The sequence below is a fragment of the Anomalospiza imberbis genome, chromosome 3, assembly GCF_031753505.1.
Source record: "Anomalospiza imberbis isolate Cuckoo-Finch-1a 21T00152 chromosome 3, ASM3175350v1, whole genome shotgun sequence".
Lineage (NCBI taxonomy): Eukaryota > Metazoa > Chordata > Aves > Passeriformes > Viduidae > Anomalospiza > Anomalospiza imberbis.
In genome coordinates this window covers 80,720,384-80,739,711 of record NC_089683.1, presented here as the reverse complement: position 1 = coordinate 80,739,711, position 19,328 = coordinate 80,720,384, and the positions used below count along the sequence as shown (strand labels likewise).

Below are 19,328 nucleotides of genomic sequence, written 5' to 3'. Positions count from 1 at the left end.
TTGGCCGCTCGCTCGCCGCCGGCTCCGCCCACTCCTTTGACAAGTGTGGCACCGCCCCGCGGAGGCGGGGTAGGGGCGGGGCCACGTGGGGGAGACCGTCGCTGATTGGCCGGCGCGTTGCCATGGTGATGGGTGCCGTGCGCGCTGATTGGCCGGGCCGTGTCTCCGTGGTGGCGGGGCAGATTCCGGGCGCGGGTCAGGTGAGGGGAGCGGGGCGGGGGGGCCGGCAGCCCCCCGGGGGGACCCGCGGCAGCGTCCCGTCCTCCGCCGCTTGCCGCGCCCGGCACGGCCGCTGCGAGCTCGTGCGATGCTGAGGGCTCGTGGGACGGGGCACCGTTTCCCAAAGGCATCTTTGGGAACATGGATTTTGCTGCGCCGGGCCTCCGCGTTTCCGAACTAGGATCCTTCCCTACGCCTCGCTGCCCATGCCGTGACGCCCGTGGCAGCGTGGCACGGAGCGAGGGCCATGGGAGTGTAGCTGTGTGGAAGTCTCCGGTTCTTCTCAGCTTAATATTTCCCCACCCCTTTAAGTTTTTTTGGTGGTTTTTTTTTTTTTTTTTTTTATTATCTGGTGAATGGACTGCTGCCATGGAGACATCAAGCGTGGCTCAAAATAGCTAAGGAGGCAGAACTGAAAGGGGGAGTATGGCCAGTACAAAAGGGGGAAGGGAAAAAGCAATTTAAACCGCTGACGTGAGAGATGCAACCAGCAGAGAGGAAACCACAACAGGAGAGATGAAGGGCTGCAGCCATTAAGGCCTTAAAAGCAGACTGGGCCTTTGTGAGTTGGAGCACGTGTGGGCCAGGTCAGGAAACACAGTCTCCTCCTCCCCCTTTGTCATCTAATTCTTCGAAAAGTCCTCCAGGCAGTTATAAATGCGTGCAAAATACGGAGGTTTGGGGGATTGCTTTGGTTTTGAATTTTGTTACAGTAAAACAAAGGAAGTGAGGGGACACAGGCATTATTCTCAGTAAGTCTCAGAGATCAGAAAGGCTCATGCTGCAGGCATGGCTGGTCTCCTTTTTATCAGTGAGGATCCTCCTCTGCACCCATGACCTTGCCAATGCACCCGAGGGCCAGGAAGGACTGGGGTCTCCAATTTCTAATGGGAAGCCATGAGGAAATGGGCCCTGATTATCCCAGCAAATGTCCAATCTTTTATGCAGCCTTCACTGCTCCACATATCCTTACAGTATTCTATTGTTATTTTACAAATAGTGTCTTCAAAAAGGTTAATGCAGATTATAACTGCTACCTAGACCGAAACAAGTACCCTATCTGACTGTTTTAACATAAAACCATATTGGTAGTTGTGATACCCATTTGTACCACTCAAATAGCTTACACAAACTTCAGTAGTAAGAGTAGTTCCTGAAGTGATCCTTCAATAAACTAATCCTTCAATAAAGTTAACAAATGCAGCAGAGGATAAATTTTACTGCATGGGAAAAAATACATGTAATTATATACTTTAGAAACGGGTCACATCAGAGTATATTCAACTTATTGATACACCATTGTCCCACAGTCCATCACCCACAGTTAGAAGAGGCTGCTAGGAGGAACATTTTATTATAAAACATAATTTTTCATTATCTGGTATTATTTTCTATCACTTAGAGAAAAAGCTTTTATTTTCTCTAAGCATTTCCCTTTCAATTAAATTAAAAGATAAGAACTTCTGAGCAGTAACCCAGATGGTTTAATAAGTAAAAACATTTTATAGGTATTTTCTTCTGGGTGTACTACCTTTCTTCAACAGTGTTTTCTTCTTCTTCAGCTTGTATTTTAAAATTCCTTACATATATTTCTTCTTGTTGCTATATAACAGGCTGGATTCCTTTTCTCCTGATGCTTCTTTTTTAAGCTTCCTTCTCCCTTGCTTTCCTCATCACCCTTTCTTTCCTTGTGTGTAGTTGTATCTCTCCTAGACTAGGATGAAGTTTTTACTGGGTGTAACATGAACACAGCATCCATGTAGATGCAGAGGAACACTACAGCTCAGTGTTAGCAGAAAGCACAGGCTTTCTTTTTGCTAATTCTAAAATTGTGGTATGTGCCACAAACACTGTGACAGCCAGGTGAATCTCTGCCCTTCTCTGTTATCAATTAGCACTGTCAGTCCAGAGCCCATGGAAGCTGAAGAACACCCTCTAGTTTTTGCTTGCTCCTGACAAAGTTTGTCAGTCATAATACTACAAAAGCAACTTCTGCCATTTCCACTGCTAAGGGTGACAGCAGGATATTAATTTGTACCCTATCATAAGTGGTCCTAATACCACTGAGCAGTGTTTAGTGAGTTGTGGATTCCTGTTGGTAACTGTACTCTCCTGATCGTCAATTGTCTGTGTAAGGGCCGGTGGTGTGCTCCCTCAGTACCACCTGTAAATGGAAGAGGCAGAAACAGAAAAGCAGTCAGCTCTTCCAAGAAGTGTTTGCAAAACGCTGTCAAGCACATGGTGTGAGTCTTGGGGTGTCCTGTGCAAGGCCAGGAGTTGGACTTGATCCTTGTGGGTCCCTTTCCACAGGGTGGGATCCCACCGATGGCAGTGCTGGGCTTCTTGGTGCTCAGGACACGGAGTATGGAAATGTTCTAGCCACAAACTGAGAAACTAGGCTGAGCTTTCAGTGGAATGATGTGAAGCATGGGTTAAGTTGGGAGATACTCCTACTTCATCTAAAATTCTTCCAAGCACTGTTTGTATGGGGAACAGTAACGGGAGCACTTAACAGTTCTGAGCTGTTATTCCAGTCATTTTTCTCTGATATGCAGGAGAGAGCTGACAAAATGCATGGACAATCCCCCAAGTTTGCCCACCCTTAAAGCACAGACCTCTGCTGCACATGTGTGTCTGTTGGCAGATTGTTCCTTACCTGGAAGAAAAGCGTGAAGGCACTGGCAAGTGTCCTCAGCATGCAGAGTTTTCCTTCAGTAACACCCTGTGACCAGCTGGGATGGGAGGTTTTCAGCTGGCCCAGCTTTCATGGTCTGTTGCTTTCTTGGTTTTTGCTTTCATTGTCCTCTTGCACGTGGTTTTTTCCTATGGTGTTTTTCACAGTGATCGCTTCCTGTCCCCTCCCTTCTCAGGAAGCTGTTCACTGTTACTTTAGGTTTTTCTATTTACAAACTGTTGTTCTGCATCTGAGGAACCTGCTGTTCCTACCAGTCCTTCCTTCTACTGTTAAAATCAGACACCCCCGCCTCACTCCCAGCTTCACAGTCCTTACAAGGGAAATATCTCCACTTCCTGTGCAACATAAGAGCATCTGAGATAATATCAGTGGCTAATTATCCATCTTGTAAATACTTCTTAACCACCCAGCAGTCTTTTATCAATTTAGGCTCCTCTTGGAAAACAGGTCTGTTACACACAGTTGCAAAGCAAACTTCAAGAAGAGAGCTAAAAGCACATTTGGAATAGGAATATGACACATTCCTAGTCAGTGTTGCACTAGCACCGATGTAAACTGCTCCATAATTATTCATGGTACATTTACATTTGAAGTCCTTGCTTAAAACTATTTGAATGGGAACATTGGCAGAAACGGTGCCGATAGACTTTTCATCATGGTAAAATGCCTCCTTCTGTAACAGCCAGCATTCTGTATTTCTGTGATCTATGCTATGTAGTCACTCTTAAAATGAATCCTGACTATGAAATGGCATAGGGAACACAAGCTAAGGCTTGGCTAAGAATAATTTGTTATGTAATTAGTACAATGATAAGACTATATCAAAACCTCCACTCTATGAAGCGTGGTAGGCATAGGAATTTTTCTCATGTTTCCTTTCCAACCTACGGGTTTCAACTGCTTGTATCTTTCAGAATTTTTCAGATTTTTCACTTGTTTGAAAGCAGGTCTTTTATTTCTGGAAAGTCTGATGGGGAGAGAAAAGTTTCTTTGATCAGACTGCTTTTACAATGGTGATAGCACCTCAGAAAATAAAATGGATTGCTCAAAGACGTACTGATTTTGGAGAAAGTCCTTGATAAATCACAGAAGCAAAAAAAAAAAAAAAAGGATTTCACAAGTCAAACTGTAATTTTAGGTGGTAACAGGCTTCAGAATAGAAGGATGTAGAATCCTTTGATCAGAACTGCTTTTAGTGGGAAATCCTTTCTTCTATCATTGTTCCCTTCCAGGTAAATGACAATGTTCTCAGTAGAAGCAGTTAAAAAGGCACACTTCAAAATACTACATATGACACATATATAATTCTTTCACAGTTACTGAATAGTAACTTCTGGATATTGGAGATCTAAAATAGTAATCTTGAAAGGCATGTTGTCAAGTAAATTAGGTATTCAATTTTATTATCTACTCAATTTTACTGCCATTTGGAGCATATACTCAGCTACCTGGGGTAGTGAACACTAAAAAAATAATTTAAAAAATATAATGGCTTTCAGCTACTTAGCAGTGGCCTGTCATATATCTGAAGTTGCCATTTCAAGTACTTCTTCAAGCTTTACTCTAAGTGTATTTGTATTTCAAAATTAAATACAATTTATCTTAAAGCTTTCAGAACTGCTATTTCCTGTGGAAAAACAGTACCACTTTCCAGTTTAAATTGGGTAGCAAGCATCTGTCAAGTCTCTTCACAGAATTTTCATTGTTTTGTAGTGAAGAGTTTAAAACAAGTAAATGCTTTTAAAATTCAGGCTTTATCATTACTTTTGTAACTGAGAACTAGCTAATACAGGTATTAACTTGCTACTTATTCCTGTTACAGAATATCTTCTATGCAGAAGAGCTCAATGGATGAAACCAATTTAACAAGTAAAGGAAAATGGTTGTTTATCTTGTTGACTTGTCATACCTTCACAAGAATCACTAAGATTTATTTCTTAGAGTGGTGAGTTCACTGCTGCTAGTCACATTACAATTTATTTCTTAGAAGAGGCTGCCCAGAAAAGCTGCCATACTAAATCTTCTAACACCATCACTGTGTGAACATGGCTTTTTCATTCTTTTGAATTAAATCTCTAGCCTAGATGGGAAAATAATAGCAGATGACACCACATACCAGTGACACCAGTGGCTGAGTAGACAGCACACTGCTGGCAGGGACAGCTTCCCTAAGTACTGGAACTGATGCTTTGAGATTCCAGGTTAATGCAAGAGCTGTGCAGAAAGCCAGAGTGTTTCAAGTTTTGTGCAGCTGCTTGACAAGTGTTAATGTGAGATAAGAAATCTGATTGTATTCTGAATTCAGGTACAAAAATCTAAGACAATTGCTTTGTCTGGGGAGGATTACGAGTGAAACTGCTTCTTTTTCTTTGGTCTTGCAAATTTTCAACATAGACACTGGGGACTCATTCCAGAAAGTCAAAACACTGTTGTTAAAATCCTTTCGGTATCTTTTTAGTGTCGCTGTTTGATGGAGACTGTGTTCACCACAATGCAGTAGAATTAGTAATCTCCTTCCAAATTTTGGTACATTTTCCAAAAGACAGCTTTTAGGCTTGATTTGGGGTTTGCAGGTTTCTTTCAATTTTTATTCTCCACTCTTACTGCTCTTAGACTGTACTAATTCAATGTTTCTATTTTAAGATACTAAGATGTATGTAAAATAGTGGGAACCTTCCTACTAAGACTAACAGCAATATCTCAGTCCCTGCAAGTTTTTAGACAACTAAGGGTAGCAGTACAGAGAGCTGAATTAGAGAACTCTTATACATCACGTCCAAATTCATTCTGTGTTTCCACTGAATCCAGTCATAGGAGATCAATGACAAATGCTGAACAGCACACCTCATTAATGTACCTATGTGAGACACTGGATGCTGTCTGTAGGGTGGTCTGTTCAGCTGCTGGATGTCACTGTTTGTTTTAACTAAATCCATTTCTGGGTGTTCTGAAGCAAGTTCTCACTACTTAATAAATAAATTTTAATTGTTCTGCATTTGTTTGCTTTCTGTTTAGGCATGTTACACTGGAGGGTGCTATATAAAACCCAACTAAAAGTTATATAAATTATCAGCCATGTGATTCTTGTAATGAATTGTTCCCCTTTATGTCACGCATTCAGAGGACATAGCACCATGGAATTATTCAGACTTTCATCCAGTAGTGCAGTTTCAGTACTTTATTTTGAAAGTCTCTTAATAGCTAGTTTAAAACAAGAGAACAATTAAATGTAAAGTGTTCTTTATTAAATAAACTCAAAAGATAAAGCAAATTGTGCAGTTAAGAAAGACAACAACGTGGCCAAAGGATTTTTACAGCAGAAAACAAATTGTGGCAAATGAGCATTTCAGTCTAGCAGCCAAACTGTCCTCATTTTTATGGAGTTAATTTCGGTCCTCAAATTGTGACTTGTTTTTTAAAAGATAGGCTGCTAGAAATTCAATGGGATTGGGTGGTCTGCAAAAAAAAAAAAAAAGTAAATCAAAAGCAATTCTTTTTTATTATATGAAATATGGTAGCTGAAGGACCAATCACCTTCCCTTAAAAGCAACGCAGCTCCTCCCAAACACTTCTAAGCATTGATTTAGGGATGACCAACTACCTAGAGTGACTCTGTAAATTTCCAGTTTATGTCTAATGAGAAAGTTTTTAAAAAGAGGTCTCAGTCAGTGTGGGTTCAATGTTACTAAATTGCTAGAATAGTTACATACCTAAAACCACAGTCTGTAAGCATAAATACTGTACAGATATCATTGGATATGACATGCATTTGCCTCTTTCTTTAACTCATGCTATTTAAAGTAAAACTCAATTTCTGCTGGTTTTCCTTTTTTTTTTTTTTTTTTGAGTGGTTATTGTGTAGCTTCGTATATTAAGAGTTTTTTCATGGTTCCTGGCAACTGAAACACAACAAATCTTCAAGTTTGAGAAGTGCTGTAACTTGCAAGTAGTCAATAATAAACACTTTTGATCACTGGCCTTAGTCTGTAGTTTTTTTAAAAAGAATTCCTCCAGCTATACCATGTGAATCCTGCTAATCTGTATTCTGTCCACAGAATAAATGACATACTTATTCCATAGTAGGTCAAACCAAAGGTCTGGCAGCGAGCAAATATGCCTATAAAGAGCACAGAAACAACAACAACAAAAATATGCAGAGATACTTCTCAGGACCATCCTTTTGGTTTCCAAGCATGTACCAATTCCTGAGCTAGCAACCTCAATAGTCCTGGGTGGATTCCTCTACAGCTTTGACCAGTTGCTTCTTGAGCACAAATAAAATGTTAATGTCCTCAACTGAAAGCAAAAAAATAGCTTAATTATGGGACCTATGAAGATCAGCCCTTTTGTTCATTATGAATTTGCCACCTGCTTCATTTAATTTGATTACTGTATCAGAAGAGATAGTAAACAGTCCATCCCAATTAATCATCTCTGTGCTGTTGTAATTTAACAGGCTCTAATATGTTCGTTCACAGAAGCCTCTTTTCTGGACATCATCAATTCAGTCACTCCATATACACATAGCATTCCATACTTATGACCACCTTGTCACTCTCACTTTTTCACATTCTACCAGAATACAGGGGACTTGCACATAATTTTAAAAATACAAGAACATCACAAATTTAAATAGTGGCATTATGCTTATTTTTTACCACTTTAATTTTAAGTTGGTTTTCCCCCTTCAATTTCCAAGTCCTACCATTCAGAATTTATTTTTGATTAAAGCAGTGCATTGACATATACATGTAACAGTTTAATGATATTTTTCCACAAGGGTAATTTTCAGCTCAGAATCTAACATTTTGTCAGCAGTGTTTTTCACTACCCTCCGAGGTCCACAATTTTATGTTTATTTGGATTCAATGTCACTTTCTGTCAGTTTAAATTTTTCATGGCAGTCTTCACAGTTTTATGAAGTTCCAGTGCAATTATTTACAATTGATCAACTTAAAAAACCAACAGAAACTGAAACATAAAACTCCCTAATCTATTTTGTAAAACTCAGTCTCATTAACAACTTTTTTCAGCCACTTCTTCAAATTCTTATAAATGATCTTTTGCATTTTTCTGGTGTTGAGCTTGTTTCACCATAAAAATTCAACATTTACTTCTACCCCTATCTCATATCTTCCCATCAGTTCCTTATCCATATAAAGGTGTTTCCTTTAATCCCAACAGCAACTAACTCTCTTTAAAAGCTGTTAGTGAATAACTATGTGAAAAACTTTTTGGGAATTTAAACAGTCAGACTGCATCATCTGCATTCCTCTTTATGTATGCCTGCTGACTCCTTCAATAAACTGCAAGGCACTTAAAAGACCTGACAAAAATTGTGTTGACCTCCTGCCAGATATGTCATTTATCCATATGCTCACTATCCTGGATGGTAATTTCTACTGAATTCCAGGCATGATCATCAGATGTACTAAGGTGTTCACTGAACATTTCCATATTCCTTTGAAAAAGAACTTAGCATCCACTAGTTATTTTCCTGTTCAACTTTAAGCAGTAGATTATACAGCAGAGCTGATAGTTCAGCTTTCTCACTCTTGAGGGTTTATTATTCTCAGCTGAACAGACAGTTTGCCCTGGCAGGTTCATACTATTCATATTTTACCTGTTCCTCAACTCCTCCTATCAATGATCCAATTTCACTTCTGTGATGAGCCCCCATAAAGAAAATGGAAAAAAGGCAAGGCAAGACAAAGCAAGGCAAGGGGATGGGAAAGAGAAAGGGAAGGGAAGGGAAGGGAAGGAAAACGTTTGCCTGTCACACAGATATTCAGAGTGTAAGGGTGGGGTATTAACCTTGGGCTGTGTTTTACATTAAGTCTGCAGCAGAATCCCCACAGATATCAGCTGAAGATCTGCACATCCCTCAGGTGTGCACATTGGTGGACCTTCCTAGGTGCCTAATTTTGCTTAATTAGCTGTCTGTACATTGCAGCTTAAATTCCCAACTCCTTTTGAACTTCATACGCTGTTGATGGTTTTTCTGACTGTAGGTGCCATGATGCAATTATGGTCATCTATACCAGCTTTTGATTGTATTATTTCAATTTGAGAGATGGTTACATGCAGTATGATTTGCCACTAGCGAGGACACACCAAAAGGCTAGAAATTAGTTTTGTTAAGAATGACACCTGTTTGCTGTTATTGAAGGATACCTTTCTACACTGACTGGTAAAGATAGCTGGGGCATCTCAACAGCATCATCTTTACTCAGAGGATAAACCATTAGTCTGCTTCTTACTCTGTTGACAGTGCAGGCTCAGCCACACCTTTTAGAAAGTATTTTAATCTCTGACAAAGATGCACATCATGCCTTAGTCTTTCCTTCTCTTAAATGTCAAGCAGAACTGTTTATAATTCCACACTACAAAAAATCTTCAGAACTAGAACATTCTCTTGCCTTGCTTCTCTAAGGTGAATTATGTGATAAAATTAATAACAAAACCCCTCCCATTTTTCCCTCTAAAAACTTTTGCAATAGTGTACCTCATTGGGAGATCATGAATTCAACAAATAACTCCTGTCGTGCCATGTGTGCCTAAGGGAGGAACCCATCTTGCATGGCTAATCACAGTAATTCATGGGTTCATAAACCTGTTATATAATGAGGACCTTACAAAGAGCAAAACCATATTCGGTGTGCGAGGCCTGAAAGGTGCTGCACTGCCCAAGTTTGAGATCTACATTCTCCTGGGAACAGAAGGATCACGGAAGCATCTTACCTCTCTTTTGCAAGAACAGCAAGTCCCTGTAGCAAGATAGGTACAACTGTCTGATCCAAGTAGGCACGTGTGGGTAATGACTGGAGATCCACCTTCTGCTTTGATGTTTTCTCGGCATTTAGTTTCTCATTTTCTACTATCCTCTGAAGTAAAAAAAAAAAAAAAAGTGAATAAACATTGGTAATAGCAGCCACATCTACTATGAAGTTTGTGTGCAAAGTACCAATCTCTGCAATTTGATGGCAATAATTTCTTTACAACTTTTAAGAGTATTTAAGTGCATGTTTCTCCTTGCACAAAAGCCTAATCCAGAGGAACCTTCTGTTAAATTCCTGTGTTTTGGGGAAACACTGTTTAGAAGTTGTAAGTTTTCTACAAGAGAAGACATCCAATCCCAGTAATTTTTATTTCAGCTTTTTCATTCACTGATTTGAACTATAGACCAGGAATGACTACCAACGAGAGTCTCAGATGGTTCCTGTACACGTGTGCTTCTAACACAAAATGGTAAAAGCACAAGGAATTCAGGTGAAGCCTGACAAAGGGGACTCTGCTAAAGTCAAGTACTTTGTAAGTGTGCTCTACTCAAGTATACATGGACACTTCAAAGAAAACACATGCAAAATGCTTCCAGGTACTTTTTGATGAAAAAGTGCTGAATCATCTTACACCATTAACTGTAGCTGAAAAGTGATACCCTCCCGCTGCCAGTAACCCAACAGTAACATACATGAATCTACTGGCACGGGACCAATGTGTTATGATTCTATAGGAACCACGGAAGCTGAGGCATAGAGACAAGCAGTTATCAGAGAGATGAGTCCCAAAAGATGTTTTAAAATAGCTTCTGCAAAAGCTTAGCACAGAGTAGGAACTTATAATAAAGGGAGACTGAAGGCTTTTCTTTAATAAAGAGAGTAAATAAATGCCATAGAGTTAGGAAGTGATTCTCCCAGTCTACTCAGCACAGGTTGAGCCTAATGTGGATGGTTTTTTTGGTGCCATACTATATATCTCTCACAGATACCAAGAGAACAGATAATAATCATAAGATACTTCTAAAAAAGTCCCAACTTATTAAAAGGCTCATTATTTACTTCAGTACCATTTAGAACAATGGAAGTAGCAAAACAGAAAATATATTTACAGCCATTTTCCCCAGGGACAGGTATTGCTTAGCTCCATTGAGATTATTACATTTTTCTGAAGTTAGACTCAGGTGTCAACTTTTTTCCCCTAATCACAAATGTGACTTCCACTGCAACAAAATCTTTGTTACCTCTACATTTTCAGTGAGGCCGTATTCAGAATGAGGATTTTCCGGAACCTGTAAAATAACACATGGTTAGCAAAGCTAAAATTCTCCTTTTACACATATAACGTAATGCTCTTAAAACATTTCTTGTAATACCTGTGGCTGTCCCTCCATAATCTGTTCTCCCTCCATGATTCGAAAAGTGAAATTTGATGGACGTCCAAGAAGATCTTGGAAAGCAATAAAAAAATCTGATCAGTCGGCTGAGATGAAGCCCATGTGAACTGATATTGCATCACTCGTTACTAATGGTTTCCAAGGCACAATTACTAGAAAGCGGAGGGAGTTGCTCCGTGCTCCCCCCCGCGCCAAACTTGAACTGGTTTCTCCCGCACGCAGAACCGAGATGCGCCTTTAAGTTTTGCGTTAAGTCCGCTGAAGAGAGCAGTACTATGATTAGGAAACACAGCACTCATCCCCCCGGGAAGCCGGAGACATCCCTTTCCCTCCCTCCTTCCCTCCGTCCGTCCCTCCCGTGCCCGCCACAGCGCCCACAGAGCCCCCGCGGGCAGGGCCGGGCTGGGGCCGCGCCGCAACCGCGGGCCACGTGCGGGCACCGCCCCGGCCGTGCCCCGGGCACCCCGCGGGGGAGAGGCAGCCCCGCCGCAGGGCTCTCACCGCCGGCCGGTCCGGGATGGGCGGGACACCGGGAGCCGCTCCGCGACAGCCGCGGCCGCCGTCGCGAACTGTTGTGACGTCAGCGAAGCGGCCGCGCGATCGGCCCCCGGCGCACTGCGCCTGCGCCGGCCCCACCCAGCCCCGGCGCCGGCCGCGGGGAGGGCGGGGCGGGGCGGGGCGGGGCGGGGCGCGGGCCGGGAGCGGGGGTGGAGTGTGTTCCTCTCGGGGCGCGCCGTCGGCAATGAAACCCGCGGGATGCGCTCGCTTCCGAATCAGCCTGGGGTTTTGGGGTACGGAAATGTGCTCGTAATTAATGCGGCTAGCTTTCTGAGGAGGTCGCTGTGGCGTTCACGAAAAATAACATTGCTGAAGCTAATTTGGGTGTGAAAATGGGGTTTTGTTAGTGAAATAACCTACCAGAGCTGCGTTGGGGTTTTGTTAGTGAAATAACCTACCAGAGCTGCGTAGTGTGGTTTGCGCAAAGGTGAGCGCTGGCCGTGAATTTCCCCTCTGTTAATAAAATCGCAGCTGCTCAGCTTTCAGCAGGGATCAGCTCCAGTCATCCTGTCCTGACTTGAAGCGGTCAGGAAATGGAAGAGTCTGCTGCTTCTGTAGCTGTTGTGCTGTGACAAACTGTACTGGTGTTTGAACATCTGTACCTGATTGCTTTGTTTTCTTTTCATTAGGAATTAAATTTGAGGAAGAACTTCTTGACGCTGAAGGTGGCAGAGCACTGGAGCACAGGCTGCCCAGTGTGAAAAATGCATATTTTATGATTGGCTTTTCGCAAATATTAAATTGAATACTATACGTATATTGTTATATTGATTAGAAGTGCTGTATTAACATTTTAATAGTATGGTATATGTAGTTTTGTAGTTAAAATATAGCCTATGTATGTGGGTTTTTTTTTTTTACTAGCTCAAGCAAGAGATGAGATAATGAAGAAACTCTTCACACAGAGATGACAATGATGGGGGCCCATAAAGAATTACTGCCTCCTTATCGGAAAAGACAAACATTCTTCCACCTTCTCTCCGTCTTTATGGAACCACCAGGATTAAGGGGAAGAAGTTGACAAAAACCAGAAAAGTTCTTAATTTGCAAGGAATTTATGCATCATGTATGAGATGTATGAATATGCAACAGGCTACTGCTTTTAAAGATTATTCCTTTGTTCACAAGGCATGCTTATTGGGCTTAAGTGCCCGAGAGCATCTGGACGTCCGTAATTCTTTGCTTTTTATTGTCTTGTAATTGTCCTCACTCTAAATTTTCATTACTCTAATTGTATTACTATTTTTATAACCATTTTATTATTATTAAACTTTTAAAATTTTAAAAACCAAGTGATTGGCGTTTATAACACCAGGGAGGTCATGAAGTCTCCTACTCTAGAGGAGACTACCTGATTCAAAAGCTGCCTGGATGCATTCCTGTGTCACCTGCTTTTGATAACCCTGCCTTGGCCAGATGATCTCCAGAGGTTCCTTCCAACCCTAATGATTATGTGAATGCTTTGTCTGGAAATGTGATTTGTGCTAGAGAATTAAAATACCTTAAGAATATTTTTGGGTTCAAACTGACAAAGTTGTTTCATTTCTGTAGGTTTGGAGTTTTGGGATGTTCTGGTTTGATTGGGCTTTTTTTTTTTTTTAGTTTTTTTTTTAGAAAATAAACTTTGTTTTGTTGTTTTACAAAAATAGGTCTACTTCTTTTTCTGTCTTCTTGCTGCAGTGATGACGATGTATATGAATAATCTAGTTGATGCTCCTAAAAGATTAGTGAAAGGGAGAAATAACAGAAAATGCTATGTTTTCAATAGATTCTGCTCTGATATAATTATCTAGTAGTGGTAATAATGAAGTGTGTGTACATAAATGAATTTGAAATAATGTTTGCCAAACTGACAATGTTACCAGTGTGATAAGCAGGCTCAAAATTTAGTGCAGTTAGTCACAGATTTGATACTCAACTGAAGAACTTGGAATTAGAGCAGAACTGTGTCCTGTGTTTATATCTATTTTAGTACCTAGTGCTGGCAAACTTACCTGATGCCGAACAGGTGAGGTGAAAACACTGAGATTTCTTTACTGAAACTTAGAAAAGGAATACAAACAAATTCTTAATGTGAAGATGTATAAGCTTTCCAGTCAGTTTTGAGCCTCTCTCTGAATTTTTCATCATGTTCTAGTCATGACATTTTAGAGAATTGCATTTAGAGGTCATGTTGGGAAAGAAAAAAGGTTTTCCAAATTACCCTTTTGTGCACTGGTAAATCGTGGTGTCAGGGTAGTTGCACCTTTCTAATTCCCATGACTGTAATGCTGGTCTGCTCAGATTACCAAATCTTTTGCTGAGACACCAGATTGTATCTCCTGTATTTCACAAGTCCTCAATCTTTAGAGTAGAATGAAACTTGCCCGCTCCAGAGTAGGAGCCTTCACTTCTTCCACCCCTTGCTGGTGTTAGTCAGAATCCTTGCTGAGGCAGGATATGTCACTAACCAGCAGAAAGCCACCCACTGCTCTGATGTGGTTTAAGGGTTTGTGGGTTTTGTTGGGTTTTGTTGGGGTTTTTTGTTTTTGTTTTTTTTTTTTTTTCAAAGTAGCATTAATCTTTACCAGATTATTAATCAGAATGTTTCACTGACAAGTCCAATGACTGCTAGTGTGATCTTAATAGAAGAGGGTAGGGAAATTAAACTTGCAGAGCAATAAAATATTTAATAGCCACAATAGTGAACTAGCTCTGTAGGTTTTCCCTAAAAGCATTAAGACTTTCTCATAATTTCGCACTGATTTCTGCTTTTGAAGCTGTGTTTTGGTTTAACGTGTTATTACACCCCTAAAAAGTGCACTCTCTTATTGTCATGATACAGTCACATGATTCACAAAGGTGTCATTCTACATGTTTTGAAAAAGTAAAAATAACTGAATAAACTGACTAGTCAGGATTGATTGAGATACCTTGTCTTCTATTGTCATTCAATCTGTCCTTGTTAATAAACTTATTCCTTCACTGGCTTTTCTGTTTTGCTCAGGAATAGGATGATACTTTAGATAGTAGTGGGATAGTAAAGACAATAGATCGATAATCTGTTGTTAGAAGCTTATTTCACATTTTTGAATGCTGCTTAGTGTTAACGCTGCTTGAAGCTTCTGGAATTTCTTTGGTATTACAACATCTGTTAAACCTTTATATCAGTAAATAAGAGATTTTTTAAAGGACAGTTACATATACTAAAAAAAATTTCTCTACTCATGAGTGAGTGGAACATACTTGATAGTATTTTCATAATAGAAGTACATAATCCTTCTTGCAAAATACAAAAGAAGACTACTTGGTGTACATTACTGCATTTTTTCAGCACTGATAGGTTCACTGTCTAATAATGGTCTAGGTCATGAATAATTGTTATATATTTGTATGTTACTTTATATGTGATAAAATTCTGTATTTTCTACAGTAAGAAATCTGTATACTCTGTGCTGTTCTGTCATTAAAAGAAAACCACTCCACTCTGTAATTTAAGAAAATAAATACACATTACCAGGGGAATCTGGAGGTAACTTTATGGTGCATAAACAAACAAGAAAAAAAAAAACCCAGTAGTTTTATAGTAATTTTGGAAGAACTAATAAAATATTGCAGACAGTAGTGATTTTAGTTTGGCATATACTTTTAATTAACATGCGCCACCAACTGCTACTTCTTGCTATGAGCCAGGGGAGACTTGATTGTGCACTGAATTATCTGTCTACAGTTTTGGGACTGTCTCAGCTCCTGTGTGCAGTTCAGGGCTGCAGCAGGGAGATGATTTTTCATAATCTAATATCATTATTTGTAGAACAGAGAGTGTGTGACAAAGCAAAACAATGGTGAAAAAGATTAGTCAACAGACAACGCACCCACAAAGGTGGGAAGGTTGAAGCAGAGAGGGACTAGACTAAAGGTACCAAAGCATGTTTAAGGTTTGAAATAACCAAAGGAGTAGTGAGGTGGAGGATCTATCTCTTTGGTGAAACACAAATAAATATTATGGCTGGGCAAATAATTGACAAGGGCTTGGACAACTGCGAGTTCACTTTTGTAAGTAGAGTGAAGATTTTTTTTTTTTTTCCTTCCAGAGCGGTGTATCTATAATGTATAGTGCATTCCATTAACTCCCTGCATGTGAGCAGACAGCCTGTCATTACCATTACAGAGCTGCGGAGCAGACAAAGCACCGGAGCACACTCCCGCGGGCAGCTCCATTGGCGGCGGGAGCAGGGCCGCCGTCGAGGACTGGCTGCTCCACGCCTCTCCGTGCGAGGGAATTCCCCGGGCTCTGCCTATGTGCCACTAGCAGTGACTCCCGGCGGGATCGGCGCCAGGGACCTGCGCTGCATTGTGCCTGCGGGGCGGCTCACAGCCAGTCAGAATAACTAATCCTGTTAAATTATTCATCGCCCGTCCACTCGGTGCGTCCCATGGGCCGACACTGAAGGGCCTCGGCCAGGGCTGGAGCGGGCTGGTGCTTTCACTGTCGAGTCGCGCCCCTGCAGCTCCCCGAAAGGAGGCTGCAGCCAGGTGGCAGGCGGCCTCTTCTCCCGGGCAACCAGCGACAGGACAAGGGGACATTTCCTCAGGCTGTGCCAGCGGTGGTCCAGGTTGGACACTAGGAGGAATTTCTTCACAGAAAGGGTTGTTTAACAAGGGAATGGACTGCCCCAGGAGGTGCAGTCACCGTCCCTAATCAAGTTCAAGACGCGTCCGGACGCGGTACTCGGTGCTATGGTCCAGTTTTACATCGGTCAAAGGCTAGACTCGATGATCTCACAGGTCTTCTCCAACTGCATTGATTCTGTGACTCTCTGCTTCCCAGGCCCAGCGCCGAGCGCCCCCGAGAGCCCGCCCCTCGGGCCGTGGGAGCGGGGCAGGCCGGGCGCTCTAGGCGCCATGCCCTCACCTCCCATGGTGGCAGGGGCGGGGCCACCTCTCCCCGCCCCCGGCCGGGGCCGCCCGCGTCCCGCCCTCCGTCCCTCCCCCTGGGCCGGCCGAAAGGGGCGTCGCCGCCGCCGCCATCGCCATGGCCGGTTGTTGTCAGTCCCTGGCAGCGGGTTATGGCGACGGCGGTGAATGAATTCTCCGGGCGGCCGAGGGAAGAAGAAGGGCTCAGCCGGCTCCAGTTCCGCGCCTCCGACCGCCGGCGTCTCTCCTTCCTCGCCGCCCGGGCCGGCGCCCCCCGTGCCGCCGGCGGGGGCGGCGGCGGCGGCGTCCCCGCACAAGCGGAACCTGTACTACTTCTCGTACCCGCTCTTCGCCGCCTTCGCCCTGCTCCGCTTCGTCGCCTTCCAGCTCGGGCTGCTCTTCGCCTGGCTCTGCGAGCGCCTCTCCCGCGGCGCCCTCATGGCCGCCAAGGGCAGCAGGGCCGGGGCCGGCGACGCGCCCGAGCCCGGCGGGGCGCCCGAGACGGTGCGGGCGTGCCACAAGCGGGCCTTCGAGTGCATCTCCATGGCTCTGCGCATCGACGAGGACGAGACAGGTAGGCAGGGAGCACCCGCGGCCGCCCCGGGGTGCGGGGGGAGGCCGGGAAGGCCCTGTGCCGTAGAACCGCTTTCAGCTAAGAGCAAACAAAACCCGCTCGCGAGAGAAATGCGGGGGGCCGCGGACGGTGTGTGCGGGGGTTGAGCCGCGCCGTGCCCGCATGCCGTGGCGGTGCTTTGGTCCCCGGCCGGGTCCGTCCCTGCCGCAGCCCGCAGGTGCGGGTCGGATCGCAAAGCTGCGGCTCGGGCTCGTTCCCCTTGCAATACAAGTGCTTGTATATCTCCCCAAAAATTTAATTTTTGCCGCGGGGGTCTGGGTGAGGCGGTAAAAAATTGCGGGCGGGTGTGTGACTGTAACTAGCCTCCACCAAGCCAGCCGGACAACAAAAGCACCAAGGACAAAAATAAGGATGCTCCTGTAATGCACTGCCTGACAAATGGTGTGAGTGCGCAAGCGAGGCTGCAGGTTACTTGGCCTTCAGAATGCCCATTTGGAGTGGTGTGACTGTTAAGGAAATAAATACTTACTCTAAGTATTTTGGCAGTTTCTTAAAACATGTTTTTCTTAAATTTGCCATGCATACTCTTAAAAAACCTAAAAGCCTACTGCTATGTGATGAGAAGACCTTAAGGAGAATGTTTAGGGTTCAATGAAATAAAACAGAGGAGTGAGACTTTTTTTTTTTTTTTTGGTAGAGCATTAAAAAAAACCCAATCAAACAAAACACTTGATACTGAATTAAATTTAATAATTTATTCTAAATGCAGCAGCATGATTCTGTCAGCATGCAAAAGGTAGGCCTGGGGGGCATGCAGTGCTGGTGTTCAAAATTCTCTGGAAAAGTCAGAATGCTTTATTCTAAACTTTCAGTTGAGCTTTAATGAAACTGCTATCCTAGAAGAGGAGATTAAAAATATAGGAGTAGGCTTTCAATAGAAGCTGCACGCTGAGAGCACCATAAAAGCATGGGATGTGTCCTCCTTTGCCTTGACAGTTTGGGAGTGGCACTGGTATGTGCTCTGGGAGAGAAAAAAAACGTGCACCATGTGCAGCAGGGTTAGTTCAGCACAGATGTACAGCGAGAGAGCACTGAGGGTCATAGGAGCAAAGCATGAAAGAAGGTGAGGTAGCTGAAAGCTTCGGTGTTGCTGATGATTGCTCTGTGAGGAGTAGCAAAGTCTTACCTTATCAAGCACCTGTTCCACTGCTGTGACCTTTAACTGTTGGAGGTTTGGTGGGTAAGCCCTTAAATAGGAATTTTAATAATGGACTTGTTCTGTAGGTATCTTTAGGGTGATCATACATGAATGAACTGCACAGGCCATGCATTTAGTAAGATGATCTTTGCTGCTAATATGAGCAGTTGCACAACTGTTACAGCCCTGCAACTGCAATAAACATCCCATTGAGAAAGAAGTCCCTTTAATACATAGATTTGTTATTTGCTTATCTGATTTTACCAGAATACTTGTCTTGTCTTTGTAATTTTTTTCTGAATGAGTGGGGCAGTTATTCTTGTTTTGGCACTTTCACAAGTAAGCTTAATATTTTTTCTTAAGAAGACACATATGGTGTGTTGACCCCTGCAAGCAGTTAAGCATCCACAGAGCTGCTTGTTTACTCTTCTCAGTGGGACAGGGGAGAGCATAGGAGAAGCAAAAGTGAAGAATAAAAAAGAAAGGTGAGAAATCTTTCCAAGTGATGATTGCCTTGGAAGACAGCCCTCATTCAGTTATTCATCTACACAGGTTTTTACTTATGAGCATTATATTGTATGATGCAGAATTTTCTGTTGGCCAGTTTGGGTCAGTCATCCTGCTAGTGTTCTCTCCCAACTTCCTGTGCACCCTCAGCCTCCTCACTGGGGATCTAGATGGGAAAAAGAAAACCTTGAGGTTGTGCTGTTCAGCAATATCCAAAACATTTCTGTGTTATCAGCTGTTTTAGTCACAAATCCAAAACACAGTGCCAGTCAGGCTGTTTAAGGAAAATGAGCTCCGTTCTGCCAGAGCCAATATAGCAAATCAGCAACTTCGAAGGAATGTGACATTTATTTTATTTTTAATGTCATAATCATTGAGAACTAGTCAACCATTCTGTGTGGCAGTGGAGCACAACCTTTGCAGACAGCTTGGTGTGGTATTGTGTTGTGAAAACTTCCTCCAGTTAAAAGCTGGAAGTGAAATTTTAATGATGACCTTGTAATGTTTG

At 42.7% G+C, this 19,328-nt stretch overlaps 2 protein-coding genes and 1 long non-coding RNA gene across 8 annotated transcripts in view; 2 read left to right on the top strand and 1 right to left on the bottom strand.

The window, feature by feature from the left end:
* Positions 1 to 137: 137 nt before the first annotated feature.
* On the top strand, positions 138 to 8,368 carry LOC137471224 (uncharacterized). The gene is made up of 3 exons (XR_010997471.1): positions 138 to 200; positions 933 to 2,888; positions 2,924 to 8,368. It is a non-coding gene; the product is annotated as an uncharacterized lncRNA (long non-coding RNA).
* On the bottom strand, positions 6,138 to 11,654 carry DPY30 (dpy-30 histone methyltransferase complex regulatory subunit). 2 transcript variants are annotated; one of them, XM_068185355.1, is made up of 5 exons: positions 11,589 to 11,654; positions 11,067 to 11,140; positions 10,935 to 10,982; positions 9,656 to 9,798; positions 6,138 to 6,370 (listed from the first exon to the last, which is right to left on the bottom strand). In XM_068185355.1, the coding sequence occupies exons 2-5, from the start codon at positions 11,100 to 11,102 to the stop codon at positions 6,298 to 6,300; spliced, it is 300 nt and encodes a 99-aa protein (XP_068041456.1). In that variant the 5' UTR covers positions 11,103 to 11,140; positions 11,589 to 11,654; the 3' UTR covers positions 6,138 to 6,297. The 2 variants fall into 2 exon arrangements, with proteins under 2 accessions (XP_068041456.1, XP_068041457.1); XM_068185356.1 differs by lacking the exon at positions 11,589 to 11,654 and adding an exon at positions 11,241 to 11,324.
* A 4,952-nt stretch (positions 11,655 to 16,606) lies between these two features.
* Positions 16,607 to 19,328, top strand: part of SPAST (spastin) — a 33,724-nt gene continuing 31,002 nt past the window's right edge. For 2 of the 5 annotated variants that reach the window (XM_068185353.1, XM_068185349.1), the window contains exon 1: positions 16,609 to 17,115. In XM_068185353.1, coding sequence (XP_068041454.1) covers positions 16,710 to 17,115 — 406 coding nt within the window. In that variant the 5' untranslated portion in view covers positions 16,609 to 16,709. Of the gene's footprint in view, positions 17,116 to 19,328 lie in introns of all 5 variants that reach the window. The other 3 variants (XM_068185352.1, XM_068185350.1, XM_068185348.1) reach the window with 3 other exon arrangements.